This window comes from Quercus suber, unplaced genomic scaffold (genome assembly GCF_002906115.3).
Source record: "Quercus suber isolate HL8 unplaced genomic scaffold, Cork oak 2.0 scaffold_420, whole genome shotgun sequence".
Lineage (NCBI taxonomy): Eukaryota > Viridiplantae > Streptophyta > Magnoliopsida > Fagales > Fagaceae > Quercus > Quercus suber.
In genome coordinates, this window is record NW_027069871.1 from 341,340 (window position 1) to 360,537 (window position 19,198).

General features: G+C 37.3%; 3 protein-coding genes across 3 annotated transcripts; 2 read left to right on the plus strand and 1 right to left on the minus strand.

Annotated features, from left to right (window-relative positions):
- Positions 1 to 4,133: 4,133 nt before the first annotated feature.
- On the plus strand, positions 4,134 to 7,338 carry LOC136062490 (autophagy-related protein 18c-like). The gene is made up of 3 exons (XM_065761580.1): positions 4,134 to 4,445; positions 5,379 to 6,169; positions 6,814 to 7,338. The coding sequence occupies exons 2-3, from the start codon at positions 5,411 to 5,413 to the stop codon at positions 7,123 to 7,125; spliced, it is 1,071 nt and encodes a 356-aa protein (XP_065617652.1). The 5' UTR covers positions 4,134 to 4,445; positions 5,379 to 5,410; the 3' UTR covers positions 7,126 to 7,338.
- Positions 7,339 to 8,510: 1,172 nt separating this feature from the next.
- LOC112005104 (autophagy-related protein 18c) lies at positions 8,511 to 13,263 on the plus strand. Its single transcript, XM_024037354.2, has 4 exons — positions 8,511 to 9,320; positions 9,965 to 10,223; positions 11,497 to 11,620; positions 12,880 to 13,263. Exons 1-4 carry the CDS (start codon positions 8,562 to 8,564, stop codon positions 12,971 to 12,973), a joined length of 1,236 nt encoding a protein of 411 aa, XP_023893122.1. The 5' UTR covers positions 8,511 to 8,561; the 3' UTR covers positions 12,974 to 13,263.
- A 3,119-nt stretch (positions 13,264 to 16,382) lies between these two features.
- On the minus strand, positions 16,383 to 18,857 carry LOC112005097 (uncharacterized). Its single transcript, XM_024037348.2, has 3 exons — positions 17,963 to 18,857; positions 17,731 to 17,874; positions 16,383 to 16,826 (listed from the first exon to the last, which is right to left on the minus strand). Exons 1-3 carry the CDS (start codon positions 18,770 to 18,772, stop codon positions 16,731 to 16,733), a joined length of 1,050 nt encoding a protein of 349 aa, XP_023893116.1. The 5' UTR covers positions 18,773 to 18,857; the 3' UTR covers positions 16,383 to 16,730.
- Positions 18,858 to 19,198: the final 341 nt, after the last annotated feature.

The following is a 19,198-nucleotide window of genomic DNA, read 5'->3' on the forward strand; positions in this document are numbered from 1 at the left end:
CTTAAGTTTGATTACCTTATCCTTGACAGCATCAGAATGGTCTTTAGATGAGCGTTAAGGTGGTTGCTTTTTGGGGATGACAGACGGATTGACATTCAAATGATGGTAGATGAAGTTTGGATCCACCCTAGGAGTTTCGTAAGCATTCCATGTGAACATGTCAATATTCCTCTTGAGAAGTACTATTAGCTCTTCCTTCTCTCAAGAAGGCAGCTAAGCTCCGACCTAAAAGAACTTTTCCAAATCATCAATAAAAATTTTCTCTAACTTCTCACACTTTGCCCATTTTGACACCGCGTCCGTAGATAACATTAGAGTTCTTGATTTCTATAAGTCCCTTTCAGTAGAGGCTGATGACTCAACTCCTGACTGATTCATTATTGCAGCCCAAGCATTACCTGGCCATGGACTGGCTTTTAACTAGCTCTTCAATCTGGTCATCGGATGGGCATTTCACTTTTAAATGCAGGGTAGAAGAAACAGCCCTCAAGGCATGAAGCAAGGGTCTTGCCACAATGGCGGTGTAGGGGGAGTAAGCATCCATTACAATGAAGTCCACCTTAACCACTTCCGAACTTGCTTGCATCGATAGTTTAATCTGACCCTTCGAAAAAATAACTTTCCCATCAAAGCCTAACAAAGGTGAGTCATAATTTGTCAAATCCTTAGATTTCAAGTTTAGCCCTTTATACAAATCAGGGTACATTATCTCTGTCCTGATCTACTAACACCTTCTTCATATCGTACCCTCTATCTTGAGGGTGACCACTAAGGCATCATTATGTGGCTGTATGGTTCCAACTTTGTCCTCATCCGAGAAACTCAACGCTAGTCGAACCTTAGCCTTAGCCCTTTTCGGCACAAGGGTGAAGTCCTCTGCATGTGTCTGAGCTATGGGCAATACTCGGGAGGGACGAGAACGAGTCCTCCTCAGAGCAGCCAAAATAACATTAATTGTGCCCAAAAGGACTCTCGAAGAAGTGTCTCTTTGAAATCCCAATCTTGCCTGGCCCTCTTGTCCACTGGGTTGATATAAAAATTACATTATCTTTCCCTCTCTAACCAGTTGCTTCAGATGACTCCACAAAGTTTTACAATCTTTTGTGGTATGTCCTTGCTCCTGATGGTATTGGTAATGAAGGTTTTGGTTACGCTTCATAGGATCTCCTCTCATCTTATTTGGCCATTTAAAGTATGGACCATTCTTAATCTTCTCTAAGACTTAATGCATTGGTTCCTGGAACACTGTGCCAACTACCTGAGCAGTAATAGACCCAGACTACCTAGTAAAATCTCTTCGAGGCTAGTTGTTGTTGTATTTGTCTAACCTGAAATCCCTCCTATCTTGAGGGATAACCTTAGCCTTCCTTTTACCTTGTTGTTGGTCTTCCTCAACTTGCTTATACTTGTCAATACAGTCCATGAGTCGACGCACACTCCTTACAGGCTTCTTGGTCAATGACTTTCTTAAATCATGCTCGGCAAGTTGGCCGATCTTGAAAGTCCTTATAGCCATGTTATCAAAGTCCTCATCTATCTCATTGAGCATCTCCTAGTATCTCTCTGAGTACATTTCAAGGTCTTCCCTTCTCGCATGACCATAGACAATAGGGAATCTAAAGGCCAAGGAACCCTACAGTAAGTCACAAACCGAGACCCAAATGCCCTAGTAAGCTCTTTATAGGAGCTAACAAAGCCGTCTCTCAAACCATTGAACCATCTCATTGCCATAGGCTCCAGACTGGATGGGAACACTTTGCACATCAAGGCTTTGTTGTTGGAGTGAACGGCCTTCCTCTGGTTGAAATGACTAACATTGGCTGAGTAAACTGCTGAGGAAGTTTTCCATCTTCAATCTTACGGGTAAAAGGTGACTTGGAAATCTGATTTAAAGTTCTGCCTATAGAGTCATTGCTCAGGCCTTGGTGAGGCGGACTCTCCCTTCTTCGCCTATAATGGTGATCCTGATCACACTAAAAGGACTTACTGGGAGGAGTCCTGGACCTAAGGCGATAGCTATTATCACTATCATCATCAGAAGAGGGGCCAGAACTTGAAGGGTTTCCCCTACATCGCTCGCAGCGTAACCTCCTTCGCAAATGGTCAATCTCCAGTTGCATGGTCCTAGTGTTCTCTGTATGGGAGACATGACTCCCACCTTGAGATTGGCTCCTACTAGTATGTGCGGTATGCACACTAACCTCTCGGTCCCTTCTCCACTCGAGATTGAGAAACTGGTATTCACATTGGGAACCAACATACTCCCCTCGATTAGGACTTGAACCTACCAAAACTGAATGTTAAACTCGCCATAACACAAGAAATTTCTCACAAACGGTGCTAATTGTAAGGACCCAATTTGAATCCTAAGCTCAAGAGTCAAAAGGATTTTGTCCCAAAGAGCCCAATACAATAAATTTGTAGAGAGTGAGTCAGAAAACTAGGCTCTAATGAATTGAACAACAATTATGGTGGGTCTAGATCACCTGAAAGCAAAGATAAACAAGTTTTATCTAAAGAAAATCGTCATCGGCATAATCTGAGGAAATCGGTTCTTATATATATTTCTCTTGAATTTGATTACAAGTTTGGTTCTTGTTTTTACAGTATTTTTCTTTTAATTTTCCGATCCCCTTCCCTTAGGGTCTCTTTTCTATTTTGTACTATCTTCTTTCTTTCATCTTTACCCTTCACGTGTAGATTAGGTTGTTACTATTGATCCTTGTCCCATCAGCACTTTCTTGAAGTCTTTGGGAGTAGCTAGGTTGAAAATTACTGTTCAGGTATCACTTCCACATTAATGCGGCCAAAGAGTTAGCTATAGAGCATTTAATGCGGTGGTGGTAGCTTTCTCTTAGATATTTCATAACTTCTCTTTGTCCTGTGCTTTCACGATGTGTACTCTTATCAATAGGATATCCTAGAATGTTACTCTAGATGACAGACTACACATTTTGACCTTTGCTTTGTTTAGTCTAGGAGGCATTCCTCCTCAACCCACCTTCCCCAACCTTCTCAGTTATAGCTTGCTCGTGGAGTTTTGATTCTTACGTGTTCACTATTATTTATCTGTCCTCAAACTACTAAACGTCCTTGGATAGAGCCCACAACCCAATATATACTTTTGGGCCCTTTATCTCTACACTAGTTTACAAAATTGTTTCAAAAACTTAACAACTAATGAAATTGTTAGAAAATTGATACTAAGTGCCAAAAAAACTCAAAAAAAAGTAGCGTCTTTGATGAGAAAACTAATGTGATTTTATCAATTAAGAAATTGTGGGAAAAATTTATAAATCAAGGTTTTGAAAAATACACATGCAATTGAACCTACATAATGATTAAATTTGCTTTAAATGACCTAGGCCCCACAAAAAAAAAAGAAAAAAAAAAGAAGAAATTTAAGGCTTCGTTTGGGAGTTTATAAGGTAATGAAATGGAATTGAATGGAATGATTATAAGAGAATGGAGTGGAATGTATTTAAGCAAGGGGAAATTAATGGAATAGAGTTAAGTAATCTTGATTGGATGTTTTAAAATAAAAGAATGAAAATGAATGGACTGTAAATAATCTTGTTTGGGAGTAATATAGAGGGAATGTAATGAAATCATTTTATGACAATATTATTATTAGTCTCCTATTTTAAAATAAAGAGTTGAATATACATGGGTATTTTAGGAGTTTTAGTAAAATATTTATTAAATTTAATTTCATTCCCTCCAATTCTTTCTAATTTTGGGAGAATGAAAATTTGAGATTTTAAGAGAATAGAAATGAATGAGAATTCCTTCCTAGGAAATAGATTTTTCATTCCTTCTATTAAAACTCCTAAACAAGAGAAAAGAAGAATATTTTAAAATTATTATTTTCATTCATTTTCATTTTATTTTATTCTCCCCTCCCAAAGGAGGACTAAGTGGAAGGTAGAAGTTTTGATCCAAAATTTGATATTTAAGCAATGGGAGGTATCCCAGAGAAATAATCAGTAAATACCACTAATATTAATTTTTTTTTTGGGAGAAAGAAGTATTTTTATTTAAAAGGAATTATTATTAAGTAATGTAATGTAATACTCGGGGGAAAAAATGGAAAAGAAAAGGCAATACATATACATAGAGCTAAAGGTTGGTTAGTTTAAAAAACAGAAAAGAGAGAGAGAGAGAGAGAGAGAGAGAGAGAGAGAAGAGGAAGGAAGGAGATAATTCAGTGGGAGCAGGTGCATAATAAGAAAAAAAAGAGAGAAAAGAAAAGGCGGTCTCTGGTCTCTGCATCTGAATCTAATTGTAATTGAGATTTGAGACGACGACACGACAAGTGGTGCGGCGTCTCTCCCTCAAACTCAAACTCAAACTTAAAAGTGTCTGTTTTTATTTTGTGTAATAATCTTCTTCAATCGGAGACACAGAGGGATCGATCTGATCTGATCAGAAACAAAAGACAATAGGTATTTCCATTTCCTTTATTTATTTATAAAAAAATTCATAACAATCAACACCACTGATTATTATTCCCTAATTTGCCTTCTCTGTCTAATGACTGTGAATCACTTCTTCATTCTTTATGGTATATACGATCATTTGACTTTTTAACAATTTGGATCGCAATTAATTTTGAATAGGAGGATGATCTTTCTTCATTAGTTTTAGTGTCGCTGTGCTGTGCTGTGTTTCTCTCATTTTCTTAATTCGATTCTTCGTATTTCTTCTTTCTTTGTATTCAATATCATTATCAACTCAAACCCACATCTTCATTACTGCATTTGACTTATATGCATTTAATCTCTTCTTTTCGTTTGATATGATATCTCAAAAGCTGCTACCATTATTGTAGTAATTGTAATGTCAAGTTATCCAATTCCAGACCCACCCACCTATGCTCTACTAAACAGACCAGTTTTTGTAGCATCTCTATTGGTTTTGGTATTCGGGAGAGGGAGGGAGGATTTGTAATTTAATGATCCCAACAACGTGAATTAGACTCTGATTAAAAAGTATCCCATTGATGTTCACTATAGTCTATAGTTGATAATCAACAAGAACAATTTTACATAACATAACAAAACAAATTAAAGGGCTCGGGGCTTCGCCAACCACGACTAAAAAAAGGTGATTCCATTCATTTATTGCCGTTACCTTTCATTGGTGGTAGTGGTAGGTTGCTTCAGATTTCATGTTTCTCCTCTTCACTTCTACTGCATATTAGGTAGTTGCTATGTTCTGATTATATCACACATCAATAGCATTGTGTACATTATAGCTTCTTCTTTTTTTGTAACTTGTCTGATATTGCTGAGCCTGAGTGTTTCCCTCTTCCTATTCAGTTCCATAATCATTCAAGGCTTTGATTATCCATGGTTTCCTGCATTTATTCATTGCAGCTAGCACTTTGATAACTGTCCCTTCGTTGCACATGAGTTCAACAGTTTCAACATCTCGAGGATTACTTCCACCGGCAAGGATTGGCACCTGTGAAACCCCAAATGCCGGGCCTTCTGGTTCTTTCAGCCAGCCTGAACTGGAGTTCAATGACACTGATGACACTGAGTTACTCTCTGTATCTTGGAATCAGGACTATGGTTGCTTTGCTGCTGGCACAAGCCGTGGTTTTCGTATCTATAACTGTGACCCTTTCAAGGAAACTTTTAGACGTGATTTGAAAAGCGGGGGTTTTAAAATTGTTGAGATGCTTTTCAGGTGCAACATTCTGGCACTTGTTGGTGGTGGAGCTAATTCCCAGTATCCACCAAATAAAGTTATGATTTGGGATGATCATCAAAGCCGGTGCATTGGTGAATTTGCATTTAGGTCTGAGGTTCGTGCTGTGAAATTAAGACGGGATCGGATTGTTGTTGTTCTTGAGCACAAGATTTATGTATACAACTTTATGGATCTGAAGCTTCTTCATCAGATTGAGACTCTGGCAAATCCTAGGGGTTTGTGCTGCCTCTCACACCATTCGAATGCATTTGTGTTGGCTTGCCCAGGTCTTCAAAGAGGACAGGTTCGAATTGAACACTTTGGGCTGAATATGACAAAATTCATTCAAGCTCATGATTCTCAGATTGCATGCCTCACCTTGACAATGGATGGGCTGCTTCTTGCAACTGCTAGTACGAAAGGCACTTTGATAAGACTATTTAACACAATGGATGGGAGTCGCTTACAAGAGGTAGCTTACCTGCTTATTGATTTTTGTATCATATTTTATTTTATTTTATTATTATTCTCTCAAGCTTATGCTACATGGTTTTAGGATGCAATCTTCAAACTTAATTTTTAACACCTCAGCATGGTATTGAATACTTAATAATTTGAAGGAAAAAAATTATAATTCATACTGTTCCTATATTCTGTCCCTAAATTAATGATTCTTGTGACTGATCATCGGGTTCATATTTAATTCCTCTTTTGCTCTAATTCTTTATAGTTTCTCATTCAACATTTTCTCATAATCTCACTTTGAGCCATAATTTTTTAATTTCTTTTCAAACCGCTTACATCTTGCCATGGTGGCAATTAAAAAAATTAAATTAAATTTTGAGACCTAATAGATCAATGCCTGATTACCATGTAGTTCCAAAAAGGTGTAATGGCTTTTTTTGAGGATGTCTCCAGAAAGAGAGAGAAGTTTTGAAACTCATTTATCTTGTTTATTATATTAGGCATTCTTGCATTGGTTACAGAATCTATAGGTCTTTACCTCACCTTTTTTATTAGTATAATTTATTTTATGTGTGGAAGATACAGTGCCCACTTTTGTTGGTCTTTCTTACAACCAATGCTTGCATATTCTCATTTACTTCTTGCATGTAGGTACGTAGAGGAGGCAACAGAGCAGAAATTTATAGTATTGCGCTCTCTCCAAATGTCCAATGGTTGGCAACATCAAGCGACAAAGGTACTGTTCATATATTTAGCCTCAGAGTTAGAGTGGTAGGGGAGGACTCATCTGCTCAGTCAAATGCTGCTCAAGGGCTAGCAATGTTGCAGCAGAATTCTTCAACTGCCCTAGATGCTCTTATTTCTCCAAATACTGGTGCCAACCCTGGGTCATCATTATCTTTTATGAGAGGTAAAGGAGGCTTCTCAATCAATAATCCAAAGACTTGGAATGTCTGCAATTAATCTTCCTGGAAATTTGCAACTTTTCACTAAGGATTTAAGTGAGACACAGTTGATTGTGGAAATTTTTATATACTCTTTGAGATAACTTGAACATATCTGCTCTGAAATGTTAACATTTAGTGAAACATGAATATTATTATTAACTCTTATGGTTACTTTTTCATATGAAGTGCGTATTCTGAGCATGGCTTGGCTGAGCCTGTTATATGGTTACTCTTTTTGCATGAAACTCTTATGTTTAATTTTGTTTCAACAACGAAATGGTTACTCTTTTTGCATGAAACTCTTATGTTTAATTTTGTTTTAACAATGAAATGGTTACACTTCAAATATTAAACTAATGGTTCTGAATTTGTATCATCTCAAACTCAAATAATTCATGAAAACATTGTTTGAATATATAATGAAGAAATACATAACAAAATAAAGTGTTAGGCTGGGCTAGGCCAGTCCATGCCAATGTACATCATGCCCAAGGCTAGCCCAAAACTTGACCAGCCTTTAAAAATGAGCCCAGCTCATCCTACAGGTCTCTTGGCCCAAGGGCTAATATTTCTGCCTGCACTGGGAGGCTTACCTTTGGGATCAGCTAAATACTGTGCTAGAAATTTAACCCACCCCAACTCATATCTCTGAACTTTTCTTGAGTGGTTTTCCTCTATGATGCATGGACACGGCAAAATGGGTGCCGCACCTGCGTCCTACGTGGTGACACACGAGCAATGCTGTTGCCCGCACGTAGGTGCCATGTCTGAGTTTTTTATTTATTTATTTTTTTTACAGATTCGCGCCAACTCAGCTCCGATTTGCGCCAAACTGGGCCGATTTGGCCAAAATCGGCCTTGAATCATGCCGAAACAGCCAAAATCGGCTTTGAATGAGGCCCAAACATTCTAAATCTGTCCTTCCTCAATTTTATTTTGAATATTTGTTGCTTCTTTTGTGTTTTCTTTTTTGTTTTGTGTTTCTTGCCTTCTTCTTTCTTTGTTTTGTAGTGAATTAGACTCTGATTAAAAAGTATCCCATTGATGTTCACTATAGTCTATAGTTGATAATCAACAAGAACAATTTTACATAACATAACAAAACAAATTAAAGGGCTCGGGGCTTCGCCAACCACGACTAAAAAAAGGTGATTCCATTCATTTATTGCCGTTACCTTTCATTGGTGGTAGTGGTAGGTTGCTTCAGATTTCATGTTTCTCCTCTTCACTTCTACTGCATATTAGGTAGTTGCTATGTTCTGATTATATCACACATCAATAGCATTGTGTACATTATAGCTTCTTCTTTTTTTGTAACTTGTCTGATATTGCTGAGCCTGAGTGTTTCCCTCTTCCTATTCAGTTCCATAATCATTCAAGGCTTTGATTATCCATGGTTTCCTGCATTTATTCATTGCAGCTAGCACTTTGATAACTGTCCCTTCGTTGCACATGAGTTCAACAGTTTCAACATCTCGAGGATTACTTCCACCGGCAAGGATTGGCACCTGTGAAACCCCAAATGCCGGGCCTTCTGGTTCTTTCAGCCAGCCTGAACTGGAGTTCAATGACACTGATGACACTGAGTTACTCTCTGTATCTTGGAATCAGGACTATGGTTGCTTTGCTGCTGGCACAAGCCGTGGTTTTCGTATCTATAACTGTGACCCTTTCAAGGAAACTTTTAGACGTGATTTGAAAAGCGGGGGTTTTAAAATTGTTGAGATGCTTTTCAGGTGCAACATTCTGGCACTTGTTGGTGGTGGAGCTAATTCCCAGTATCCACCAAATAAAGTTATGATTTGGGATGATCATCAAAGCCGGTGCATTGGTGAATTTGCATTTAGGTCTGAGGTTCGTGCTGTGAAATTAAGACGGGATCGGATTGTTGTTGTTCTTGAGCACAAGATTTATGTATACAACTTTATGGATCTGAAGCTTCTTCATCAGATTGAGACTCTGGCAAATCCTAGGGGTTTGTGCTGCCTCTCACACCATTCGAATGCATTTGTGTTGGCTTGCCCAGGTCTTCAAAGAGGACAGGTTCGAATTGAACACTTTGGGCTGAATATGACAAAATTCATTCAAGCTCATGATTCTCAGATTGCATGCCTCACCTTGACAATGGATGGGCTGCTTCTTGCAACTGCTAGTACGAAAGGCACTTTGATAAGACTATTTAACACAATGGATGGGAGTCGCTTACAAGAGGTAGCTTACCTGCTTATTGATTTTTGTATCATATTTTATTTTATTTTATTATTATTCTCTCAAGCTTATGCTACATGGTTTTAGGATGCAATCTTCAAACTTAATTTTTAACACCTCAGCATGGTATTGAATACTAAATAATTTGAAGGAAAAAAATTATAATTCATACTGTTCCTATATTCTGTCCCTAAATTAATGATTCTTGTGACTGATCATCGGGTTCATATTTAATTCCTCTTTTGCTCTAATTCTTTATAGTTTCTCATTCAACATTTTCTCATAATCTCACTTTGAGCCATAATTTTTTAATTTCTTTTCAAACCGCTTACATCTTGCCATGGTGGCAATTAAAAAAATTAAATTAAATTTTGAGACCTAATAGATCAATGCCTGATTACCATGTAGTTCCAAAAAGGTGTAATGGCTTTTTTTGAGGATGTCTCCAGAAAGAGAGAGAAGTTTTGAAACTCATTTATCTTGTTTATTATATTAGGCATTCTTGCATTGGTTACAGAATCTATAGGTCTTTACCTCACCTTTTTTATTAGTATAATTTATTTTATGTGTGGAAGATACAGTGCCCACTTTTGTTGGTCTTTCTTACAACCAATGCTTGCATATTCTCATTTACTTCTTGCATGTAGGTACGTAGAGGAGGCAACAGAGCAGAAATTTATAGTATTGCGCTCTCTCCAAATGTCCAATGGTTGGCAACATCAAGCGACAAAGGTACTGTTCATATATTTAGCCTCAGAGTTAGAGTGGTAGGGGAGGACTCATCTGCTCAGTCAAATGCTGCTCAAGGGCTAGCAATGTTGCAGCAGAATTCTTCAACTGCCCTAGATGCTCTTATTTCTCCAAATACTGGTGCCAACCCTGGGTCATCATTATCTTTTATGAGAGGTAAAGGAGGCTTCTCAATCAATAATCCAAAGACTTGGAATGTCTGCAATTAATCTTCCTGGAAATTTGCAACTTTTCACTAAGGATTTAAGTGAGACACAGTTGATTGTGGAAATTTTTATATACTCTTTGAGATAACTTGAACATATCTGCTCTGAAATGTTAACATTTAGTGAAACATGAATATTATTATTAACTCTTATGGTTACTTTTTCATATGAAGTGCGTATTCTGAGCATGGCTTGGCTGAGCCTGTTATATGGTTACTCTTTTTGCATGAAACTCTTATGTTTAATTTTGTTTCAACAACGAAATGGTTACTCTTTTTGCATGAAACTCTTATGTTTAATTTTGTTTTAACAATGAAATGGTTACACTTCAAATATTAAACTAATGGTTCTGAATTTGTATCATCTCAAACTCAAATAATTCATGAAAACATTGTTTGAATATATAATGAAGAAATACATAACAAAATAAAGTGTTAGGCTGGGCTAGGCCAGTCCATGCCAATGTACATCATGCCCAAGGCTAGCCCAAAACTTGACCAGCCTTTAAAAATGAGCCCAGCTCATCCTACAGGTCTCTTGGCCCAAGGGCTAATATTTCTGCCTGCCCTGGGAGGCTTACCTTTGGGATCAGCTAAATACTGTGCTAGAAATTTAACCCACCCCAACTCATATCTCTGAACTTTTCTTGAGTGGTTTTCCTCTATGATGCATGGACACGGCAAAATGGGTGCCGCACCTGCGTCCTACGTGGTGACACACGAGCAATGCTGTTGCCCGCACGTAGGTGCCATGTCTGAGTTTTTTATTTATTTATTTTTTTTACAGATTCGCGCCAACTCAGCTCCGATTTGCGCCAAACTGGGCCGATTTGGCCAAAATCGGCCTTGAATCATGCCGAAACAGCCAAAATCGGCTTTGAATGAGGCCCAAACATTCTAAATCTGTCCTTCCTCAATTTTATTTTGAATATTTGTTGCTTCTTTTGTGTTTTCTTTTTTGTTTTGTGTTTCTTGCCTTCTTCTTTCTTTGTTTTGTGAACCAAGGACATATAATGTGTTTTTTAAGAATATTTTAATTGTAAAAATATATAGAAAATATAAATAAAAATATTTTTAATAATTTTTTAATCGCCGCACCCGCACCCAAATCCGGAAACACACCTGTGCTTCATACGTTTTCCTTGACATTGTGGAGCGGGAATGGTCTTATGGTGTTTTCTTCCTATACATCTAACCTATCTAATTTTTCTGATACTTTTCCAGGGGTTTTACCAAAATATTTCAGCTCAGAATGGTCATTTGCTCGGTTCCACTTGCCAGAAGACACACAATTCATTTCAGCATTTGGATCTCAGAACACTGTTGTTATAGTTGGTATGGATGGGAGGTATGTAACTGTACTATTTGTTTATTTTTATATTGGGAATTTATACTTCTTTTTTTTTTTTGTGTAGAATTAGAGAACATAATTCTAGTCTGATTTATGTAAGTGAATGAAATTTATATTTAAAAAAAAAAAAAAAAAAAAAAAAAAACCCATAAAACTGCCATTGAGCTCTTTGTTCAAATGACATCTGCTCCCTTTGTAAGAGCAAGGTGGAGAGTGAGGCTATGGGTTCAAGACCCCCAAGATCTGTGTGAATTACTAATGAAAAAGATTCTTAAAACTGATTCCTGTTTGGTCCTCATTTCTGGAGTTATTTTGGATTAATTAGTTTTTATAGATTCAAAGATAAAGCAAAATATCCAGCACTAAATCTTCTCTCTGCTCACCTGACTACTTCCTACTGTTTATGCTGATTGGGCAGATAACCTTTTGTTGGAACTATTGACAAGTTATATTGTTGTCATTTTGTAGTAAATTTCTGACCTCTGTACCTAATTGCTTGTGTCTCATGATTCTCCTCAACTAGTTCATTTTGTTTTTTATGTGGAGAAGCTCTCTCATACGCTTAAAATTAATTCTTTCTAATGATGAGTCCTACATTTTTTGATAAATTAATGACTAGTACTACTTTTATTAGTAGCATGTAGCTCTGTGTATTTTGTTTGGAAATTGGAATATCCTATATAGTATACCATTTGGATTGACATAGGATCCATGACAATTTTGAGTAACCTAGAATAGTTGACGACATTGAGATGATGATGTCTACCAACTTGGTTGATGGGTTTGGTATCAGCTCTATCCCACAAAGTAGGAGACTAATGCAGCTTGAAGCAAGTGGCAGTGACCTTATGTAGTGATTGGGTGGCTGTGTATGTGGACTAGACCCTTTTTGTGTGTGTGTGTGTGGAACTTACTGCACATCCTCATGAAGTAAGCCAGTAACGTGTTGTCAAGTAAGAAGACTAATTAAGCATATGCTTAGAACACATTTGAGTTATCATGTGCTTTATCATGCAAACCTCTGAATGTTCATTCGGATCTCTTGTGTCCGCAACCCCTAATGATATGCTTGAGAGGTCTGAAGTGAACTACATGCCAATGAAAATTAATCCCTTGCAGATGCCCATAGCCTAGGCTAAGATAAATCTGATATCGGGTAGCAATATCAACAAAAATCGTTATACAGTAGTATTATTAATATGCTTCTCTCAGATTTGGACTATTAGTCTCTCTTACCCTTTTTCCCGCACTATCAGCTTCTACAGATGCAGCTTCGACCCAGTGCATGGAGGGGAGATGCTACAGCGGGAATATGTACGCTTTCTAAAAACTGAAAGTAGGCCTGGATAGGGATGTACTGATAGCATGCATGAGCGGTAAATTCTTCTCATCATGTGTAAAAATGAAGCTCGAATGTCTTGCTGTGTAATTTCATCTTAAGGCTATAGTGGTGTTCTTCACGGATGATGTATATATAGGTCTTATTACCGAGTATCATGAAGATACAAATTAAGAAATATTGAAGTGTTCAATAATGAGCTAAAAGGGGAAAAAAATGTATTTGTCAATAATTAATTGGTCCTCACAAATTCATGTTGTATGTGATCTCGATGTTTATGTACAATTTGATTTTGTTTTTATTTTTATTTTTAAATAGGGTAAAAAAATAAAATCAAACAATTATTTGAGAACATTACCAAATATATGCTTACATGCCCAATTAGAATGGTAAATATGTTGGTTTTGCGTAGGGTTGTAAGCCAACCAAGTATGAAAAGTTCTGAATTGTTCATCAATATATTAAATTATATGTTCAAATTTGATTCATTTTCTTGTCAAACAAGTTCAAGCATAATCATGAGCTGCTTGATTAACTTAATTTTTTTTTCCACTTATAATAAATATCACAATTAAAATTCTTTTACTCCTTTTCAAATATATGCTATTAATTAAAAATTAAAGTATAGTTAAAATTATATTATTGAGTTAATTAGATGAAATGATTTTTATTTTATGAACTTATGAAAATCGCCAATTCTATATTGTTAAAAATTATACATATAGTTTTTACTACGATATGGAATATCTATATTATCAATAAATTATAAGTAATTATTTGATTTTTTATGAACTTGTTTACAAATAGACACAGTATCAAGTTTATCTAAGTATATTTATAAATATATAATATTATATATTCTTAAATCAAACCCTGTGCTAGTGAGTTTGACTCATTTATTAGTAAAGCCTAAATTTGAGCTTGATGTTTAGGGGAATGGTTTTATGGTGTTTTCTTCCCATTATCCCACGTATCTATTTCAGCTCAGAATGGCCATTTGCTCAGTTCCACTTGCCAGAAGACAACCTTTTTGGATCTCAAAAAATAGGTTATTATAGTTGGTATGGATGGGAGGCATGTAACTATAATACTATCTATTTGCTCTGAAATTGGCAATTTATATGTGGGGGCTCAAGAACGCAAAAGCTAAAAAGAACTAGTATTGTGAGTGCCTAGAGCGAGGTTGATGGGCCGGTCCTCACTTGGGCTCACAATCTATTTGTAATGTGGGCTTTGGGTTTCCTACTCTGAGCGATTTTAACTTAGAGACCCAACTTGATCTCTCAAGCCTCTGAATTCTCTCCCTCTCACTTTTGTAACTCTGCTGCTCTCAACTATAACTTGCTTCCAAAGCCTTTCAACAACCTTCTTCCCTCTTCGGTTTCTCTTATTTATAGCCTCAAATTAGTGGAAGAATCATGATTACTCGCAGGGTTAGTGGGGAAGGACATCCAATATTATTGTTGCCAAGTGGGTGTTTGGTGGAGTATGGTAGGAGTGGAATTGGAACTGGTTCCCACTCCAAAGAATACGCTCAGCAATGATATTCCCTAGGGAATTGCCGTACGTATGAGGGGTAGCGTATTTGAACATCATTTTTCCTGCTCGGGATGGTTTGCCGAACATGGACCAGGTAGTGAAATAGGGTGCGTGCCACTGTGGGTTGCCTGCTCAGGCTTCTGAGTACTACGATGCCTGGGTTCGTAGCATCTGTGGGTTTGGGCCGGTGCCTCGGGCAGAAAAAGATTGGGCCTATGGGCCGTACTATTGAGTTAGAATCTAAGGTATAAATGGGCTAGGTATCAAAGTGCCGTACAAGTATGATTCCTGATTTGCATAACTAATATATGGAGAATACAAGATGGAAATCCACAATAGAAGAATCAGATAAATGATCAAGAATAAAAGAGTTAAGCCACTGCTAACAACGGACAAGAACAGTGCTCCTGAGGGAGTTACAAGAATAAAACAAAGCTGAACTCTCCTAAAGAGCTCTTCTTACTCTCTCTCCTAGTTTTTATCTCAATATTTCTGGATCCCTTTCCTTGTTGATCCTCTCCCCCTTTTATAGCACTTCTCTTCCTCCAGTTGTCCTATTCTCTAGCTGGATTTTTAGGGAGTGGCTTGTCCCATCAGCACACATTTCTGCCATTTTATGATCATTAGGGTAGGTTTTAAGGCTGTCATCCTTGCTCAGGCCAGTTAATCAGCAATTAATGCAGCTAAAATTAGGTGAGAAGGGTCTTAAATGCAAAGGTGATGGATGCGATGGGTTTTGCGTTTTTCCTTACATGCTTTTTTTTTTTTAATTTTTTTTAAATTTTTTTTTATAAGTGTGTTTTTCCTTACATATTCCCATGGTAATTTGAGGAAGTGAGACTATTTCGGTCAGACAGCAAGGTGTTCCTCGATAGGGTTGTGCCTCTTAAGAACACGAGCTCAACGAGTGTCTTAAGCTTGGTCCTCATTTCGATCCTGTCAGACCCAAAGTTCCTTTAATTTCCCTCGGGCTTTAGGGTAGGTGTCTTGTTGTGGAAGGATCGCCATAACTTGACCTCTTGAGGTCAATGTCTCCAATGTGTGCCTGGGTGCGTCCCCCACCAGTATACTTTTGTTTCTATGTAACAAAGGAGAACATAATTTTAGTATTGATTTATGTAAGTCATTTTTTGCCCATGGCTTATTAGGAGTAGTGAATGAAACTGATGTAAAAAAAAAAAAAAAAAATTCTTAAAACTACAAATGAGCTATAATTCAAATGGCATCTCCTCCCCTTGTATGGGTAAGGTGGAAGGTGAGGCTAACCCTTAAGATCCATGTGCAAATACTAATGAAAAAAATATTTAAAATTGATTCCTATTTGATTGTGATTTTTGGAGTTGTTTTGGGCTAATTAAATTCTTTTGATTTCAAATATAAGTAAACCCATCACTTATATTACAAAAAATAAAAATAGAAATACAAGTCTTTAATAACATAAGAAAAATGAAATCTTGTGCTGAAAAAAAAAAAAAAAAATTCTTAAAACTACAAATGAGCTATAATTCAAATGGCATCTCCTCCCCTTGTATGGGTAAGGTGGAAGGTGAGGCTAACCCTTAAGATCCATGTGCAAATACTAATGAAAAAAATATTTAAAATTGATTCCTATTTGATTGTGATTTTTGGAGTTGTTTTGGGCTAATTAAATTCTTTTGATTTCAAATATAAGTAAACCCATCACTTATATTACAAAAAATAAAAATAGAAATACAAGTCTTTAATAACATAAGAAAAATGAAATCTTGTGCTGGGAATGTGACATAATTAATAATGAAACAACTTCTCCTTTTGTACAAACCTCTCATCCCAAAGCATCACTGAGTGGACTGAACGAGAACAATTAGACCAAAATGCTATGTTGATGTAAGTCAATGGAAGTATAGCAACGATAAATTCTTATATAGATTTCACACATTACCCCCACATTACCCTTCTATTTGCGCAATCACCAATTGGTTTGGAATGTTTAGAAACCCAACTGAAGATGACTTTCCTATTTATAATATAATATTAAAAAAAAAAAAACCTAAGCCATTTATTTGCCCAAGACTTGCATGTTTATATTGATTTATACATTGTCAATAGGCCTTGGATTTGTTTCTTCACGAAATTACAAAAGACACCATGTATTATTGGTCATAAGTTATGAAAAGGTAGAGTTTCTGACATTCAAGTGCCAATGATAGCTCTCCATTTCCACACCATCCCAGCTGAATCTTGATCAAGTTAAAGCTTAGATCTGACATTACTCTTGTCATCAAGAACAAGCATCACCTTCCCAACCACTTTCCTATCTTTGATAGCAGAAAAGGCGAGGTTGGCCTGTAATGAACAAGAAATTGAGTTGATCAGATGAAGTTCAATCAACCGGTATACATTAATCTAAAATTAGATTGTCTAAACTTAACCAAGTGGATCCTTTTAGGCAATATATGCTAGCATGTTGCAAGATACAGCAGCTTGTTCAACTAAGCTGCTGAAGAGCTACTCCAAGGATGTGAAATCTAATTTTACTCTTTTTTTTTTTTTGGGATTCATTTTAAGTGGGATGGGGGGATTCAAACCCATCGCCATTACTAAGAAGAAGAAAGAAAGAAAGACAAGTATTATTGTATCATGATAATTTTACGAATTTTAAGCAACTAGTAAATTATGCTTGCAATAGGAAATGACTTTGTTCCAACGATTGAATCCTTCTCATGACACCCATTCTATACTTCTATGTGTTCACAATTTGGCCCTGGTTCCAAGGAAAGTTCATGAAATTGTATCACACACACTTCAAGGATAACAACCAAGACAAAGGTTGAACATTTCAAAAAGCATTTCTTCTCTGTTCAGAATTGAAAAGAGAATCCAATTCACAGGATAAGCTCTAGAATAATATTAAATCAATGGACACTTAATTAAAAGAGATCATAAGTGAATGAAAAATATTCCATACTGAACCAAGTTATCTGGCCCAACGAATCTAATGAGGCTTAGTAAGGCAACCCACTCAACTGTAAAGCTTTGAGTTGATTAGCAACCTGATAGGCGAACCACACATAAATTGGAGCTCTAAGTCCTAAAGAAGAAGAAAGAGCTTAAGGTCCGTTTGGATTGAGGGAGGGAGAGGGGGAGGGGGAGTAGAGTAGAGTTGGATGGAAATTAGTCTAATTTTTGGCCAACTCTACTCCTCCTCCCTCCCCTCTCAATCCAAACAGGCCATTAAGGATTTACTGACCTCAGACAGGTTGTAAGTATGAGAAATGTGGATGGTAATCAAGCCTCTTGCCATCCATGAGAGCAGCTCCCTAACAGAATCTTCAAGAACACGCGGGCGATGAATTTTGTAGCTACCCCAGTAAAGTCCATGCACTGTCCAATTCTGGTAGTTTAAGCAGGAAGATGCATTATAAAATTTGATAATGAAACTATATATACATAAAACTAGTATTTAATTAATGGTTTGATACCTTGACGAGGGCGAGGTTAGCAGGGATGACAGGGACCTCACCGCTGGCAAAGCCAATGACAAGAATATGGGCACCCCAATTCAAAAGCCTCATGGTTTCTTTAGCAAGCTTGCCCCCCACTGGATCGTACAAAACATCAACCCCTTTGAGGTTTCTGGACTTGAGGAAGTCCTTCACACTTTGGGTAACCGTCACGTTTTGAGAGCTCAAGTCAACGACATGATCAGCAACACCCAATGACTTCAAGAAACGGACCTTTTCAGTACCCCTGGCGACGGCAATAACAATGGCTCCGCAAACCTTTCCAATCTGAAGAGCAGCAAGACCAACCCCTCCAGCGGCACCAAGAACCAACAAGACCTGACCAGAGGAGAGCTGAGCCCTGTGGACAAGGGCCACATGTGAGGTTCCGAAGGCTACAGGAAGTGCACCAGCTCCCACCAAATCACACCCATCTGGAACGCGAAACAGTTGTGACTCCTCGGTAACGATGAACTGAGCATAGGAGCCAAGAGCCGCGAAGGAACAAACCGGGTCTCCCACTTTGAATTGGGAAACCTTGGGACCAACAGCATCGACTACTCCGGAATAATCGGATCCAGGGATGAAGGGCAGAGGAGGCTTCTCCTGATACTTACCCTGTATCTGAAGGTAATTCGCATAGTTCAAGCTCGTCGCTTTCACCCTCACTCTCACCGCCGTTGGAGACTCAAATGCTGGGATTGCCTCCTCCTTGCTCAATACTATGGGCGATGATTCCCAATCTCTTGTCGTCGGATCACCCAATTTCCTCACCACGAGTGCTTCCATTTTTTCTTCTTTCTTTCTCAAAAAATTCTCCTCTTTTTTCTTTGGCTTTAATTCATAAACAAAAAGATTAGATGACCCTTTTTTAGGTAACTCTAGCTGGAGTTCCTAAAATTCTATTTTCTAGATTTTTATTTTTATTTTTTATTTTTTTGAAAATTATTTTCTAGATATTAGTTTTTTTTTTCTTTTTTTTGAAGGCAAAAAATTTAATTATTCATTGATATGTAAAGAGTCATAGTACAAAGCATCCGCCGCAAGCGGTGGAGTATCTTCAATTCAATACATATCCTCAAGTAAATTCCTAACATGTTTCGCTAATGAGTGAGCCACCATGTTTTCACCTCTTTTTACCCAATTGAAGGATATAACCAACATTTCTCTAAGGTTGCACTTGATGTCATCATAAATATGGCCAAGCAGTGATTT

Coding starts and splice junctions, on each gene's coding strand:
- LOC136062490 (XM_065761580.1), top strand. CDS start 5,411: ATGAGTTCAACAGTTTCAACATCTCGAGGATTACTTCCACCGGCAAGG. Junction 6,170..6,813: donor ATGGGAGTCGCTTACAAGAG/GTAGCTTACCTG, acceptor TCTTGCATGTAG/GTACGTAGAGGAGGCAACAG.
- LOC112005104 (XM_024037354.2), top strand. CDS start 8,562: ATGAGTTCAACAGTTTCAACATCTCGAGGATTACTTCCACCGGCAAGG. Junction 10,224..11,496: donor ATCATTATCTTTTATGAGAG/GTAAAGGAGGCT, acceptor ATACTTTTCCAG/GGGTTTTACCAAAATATTTC. Junction 11,621..12,879: donor ATAGTTGGTATGGATGGGAG/GTATGTAACTGT, acceptor CCGCACTATCAG/CTTCTACAGATGCAGCTTCG.
- LOC112005097 (XM_024037348.2), bottom strand. CDS start 18,772: ATGGAAGCACTCGTGGTGAGGAAATTGGGTGATCCGACGACAAGAGAT. Junction 17,875..17,962: donor CTAACCTCGCCCTCGTCAAG/GTATCAAACCAT, acceptor TTAAACTACCAG/AATTGGACAGTGCATGGACT. Junction 16,827..17,730: donor ATACTTACAACCTGTCTGAG/GTCAGTAAATCC, acceptor TGTTCATTACAG/GCCAACCTCGCCTTTTCTGC.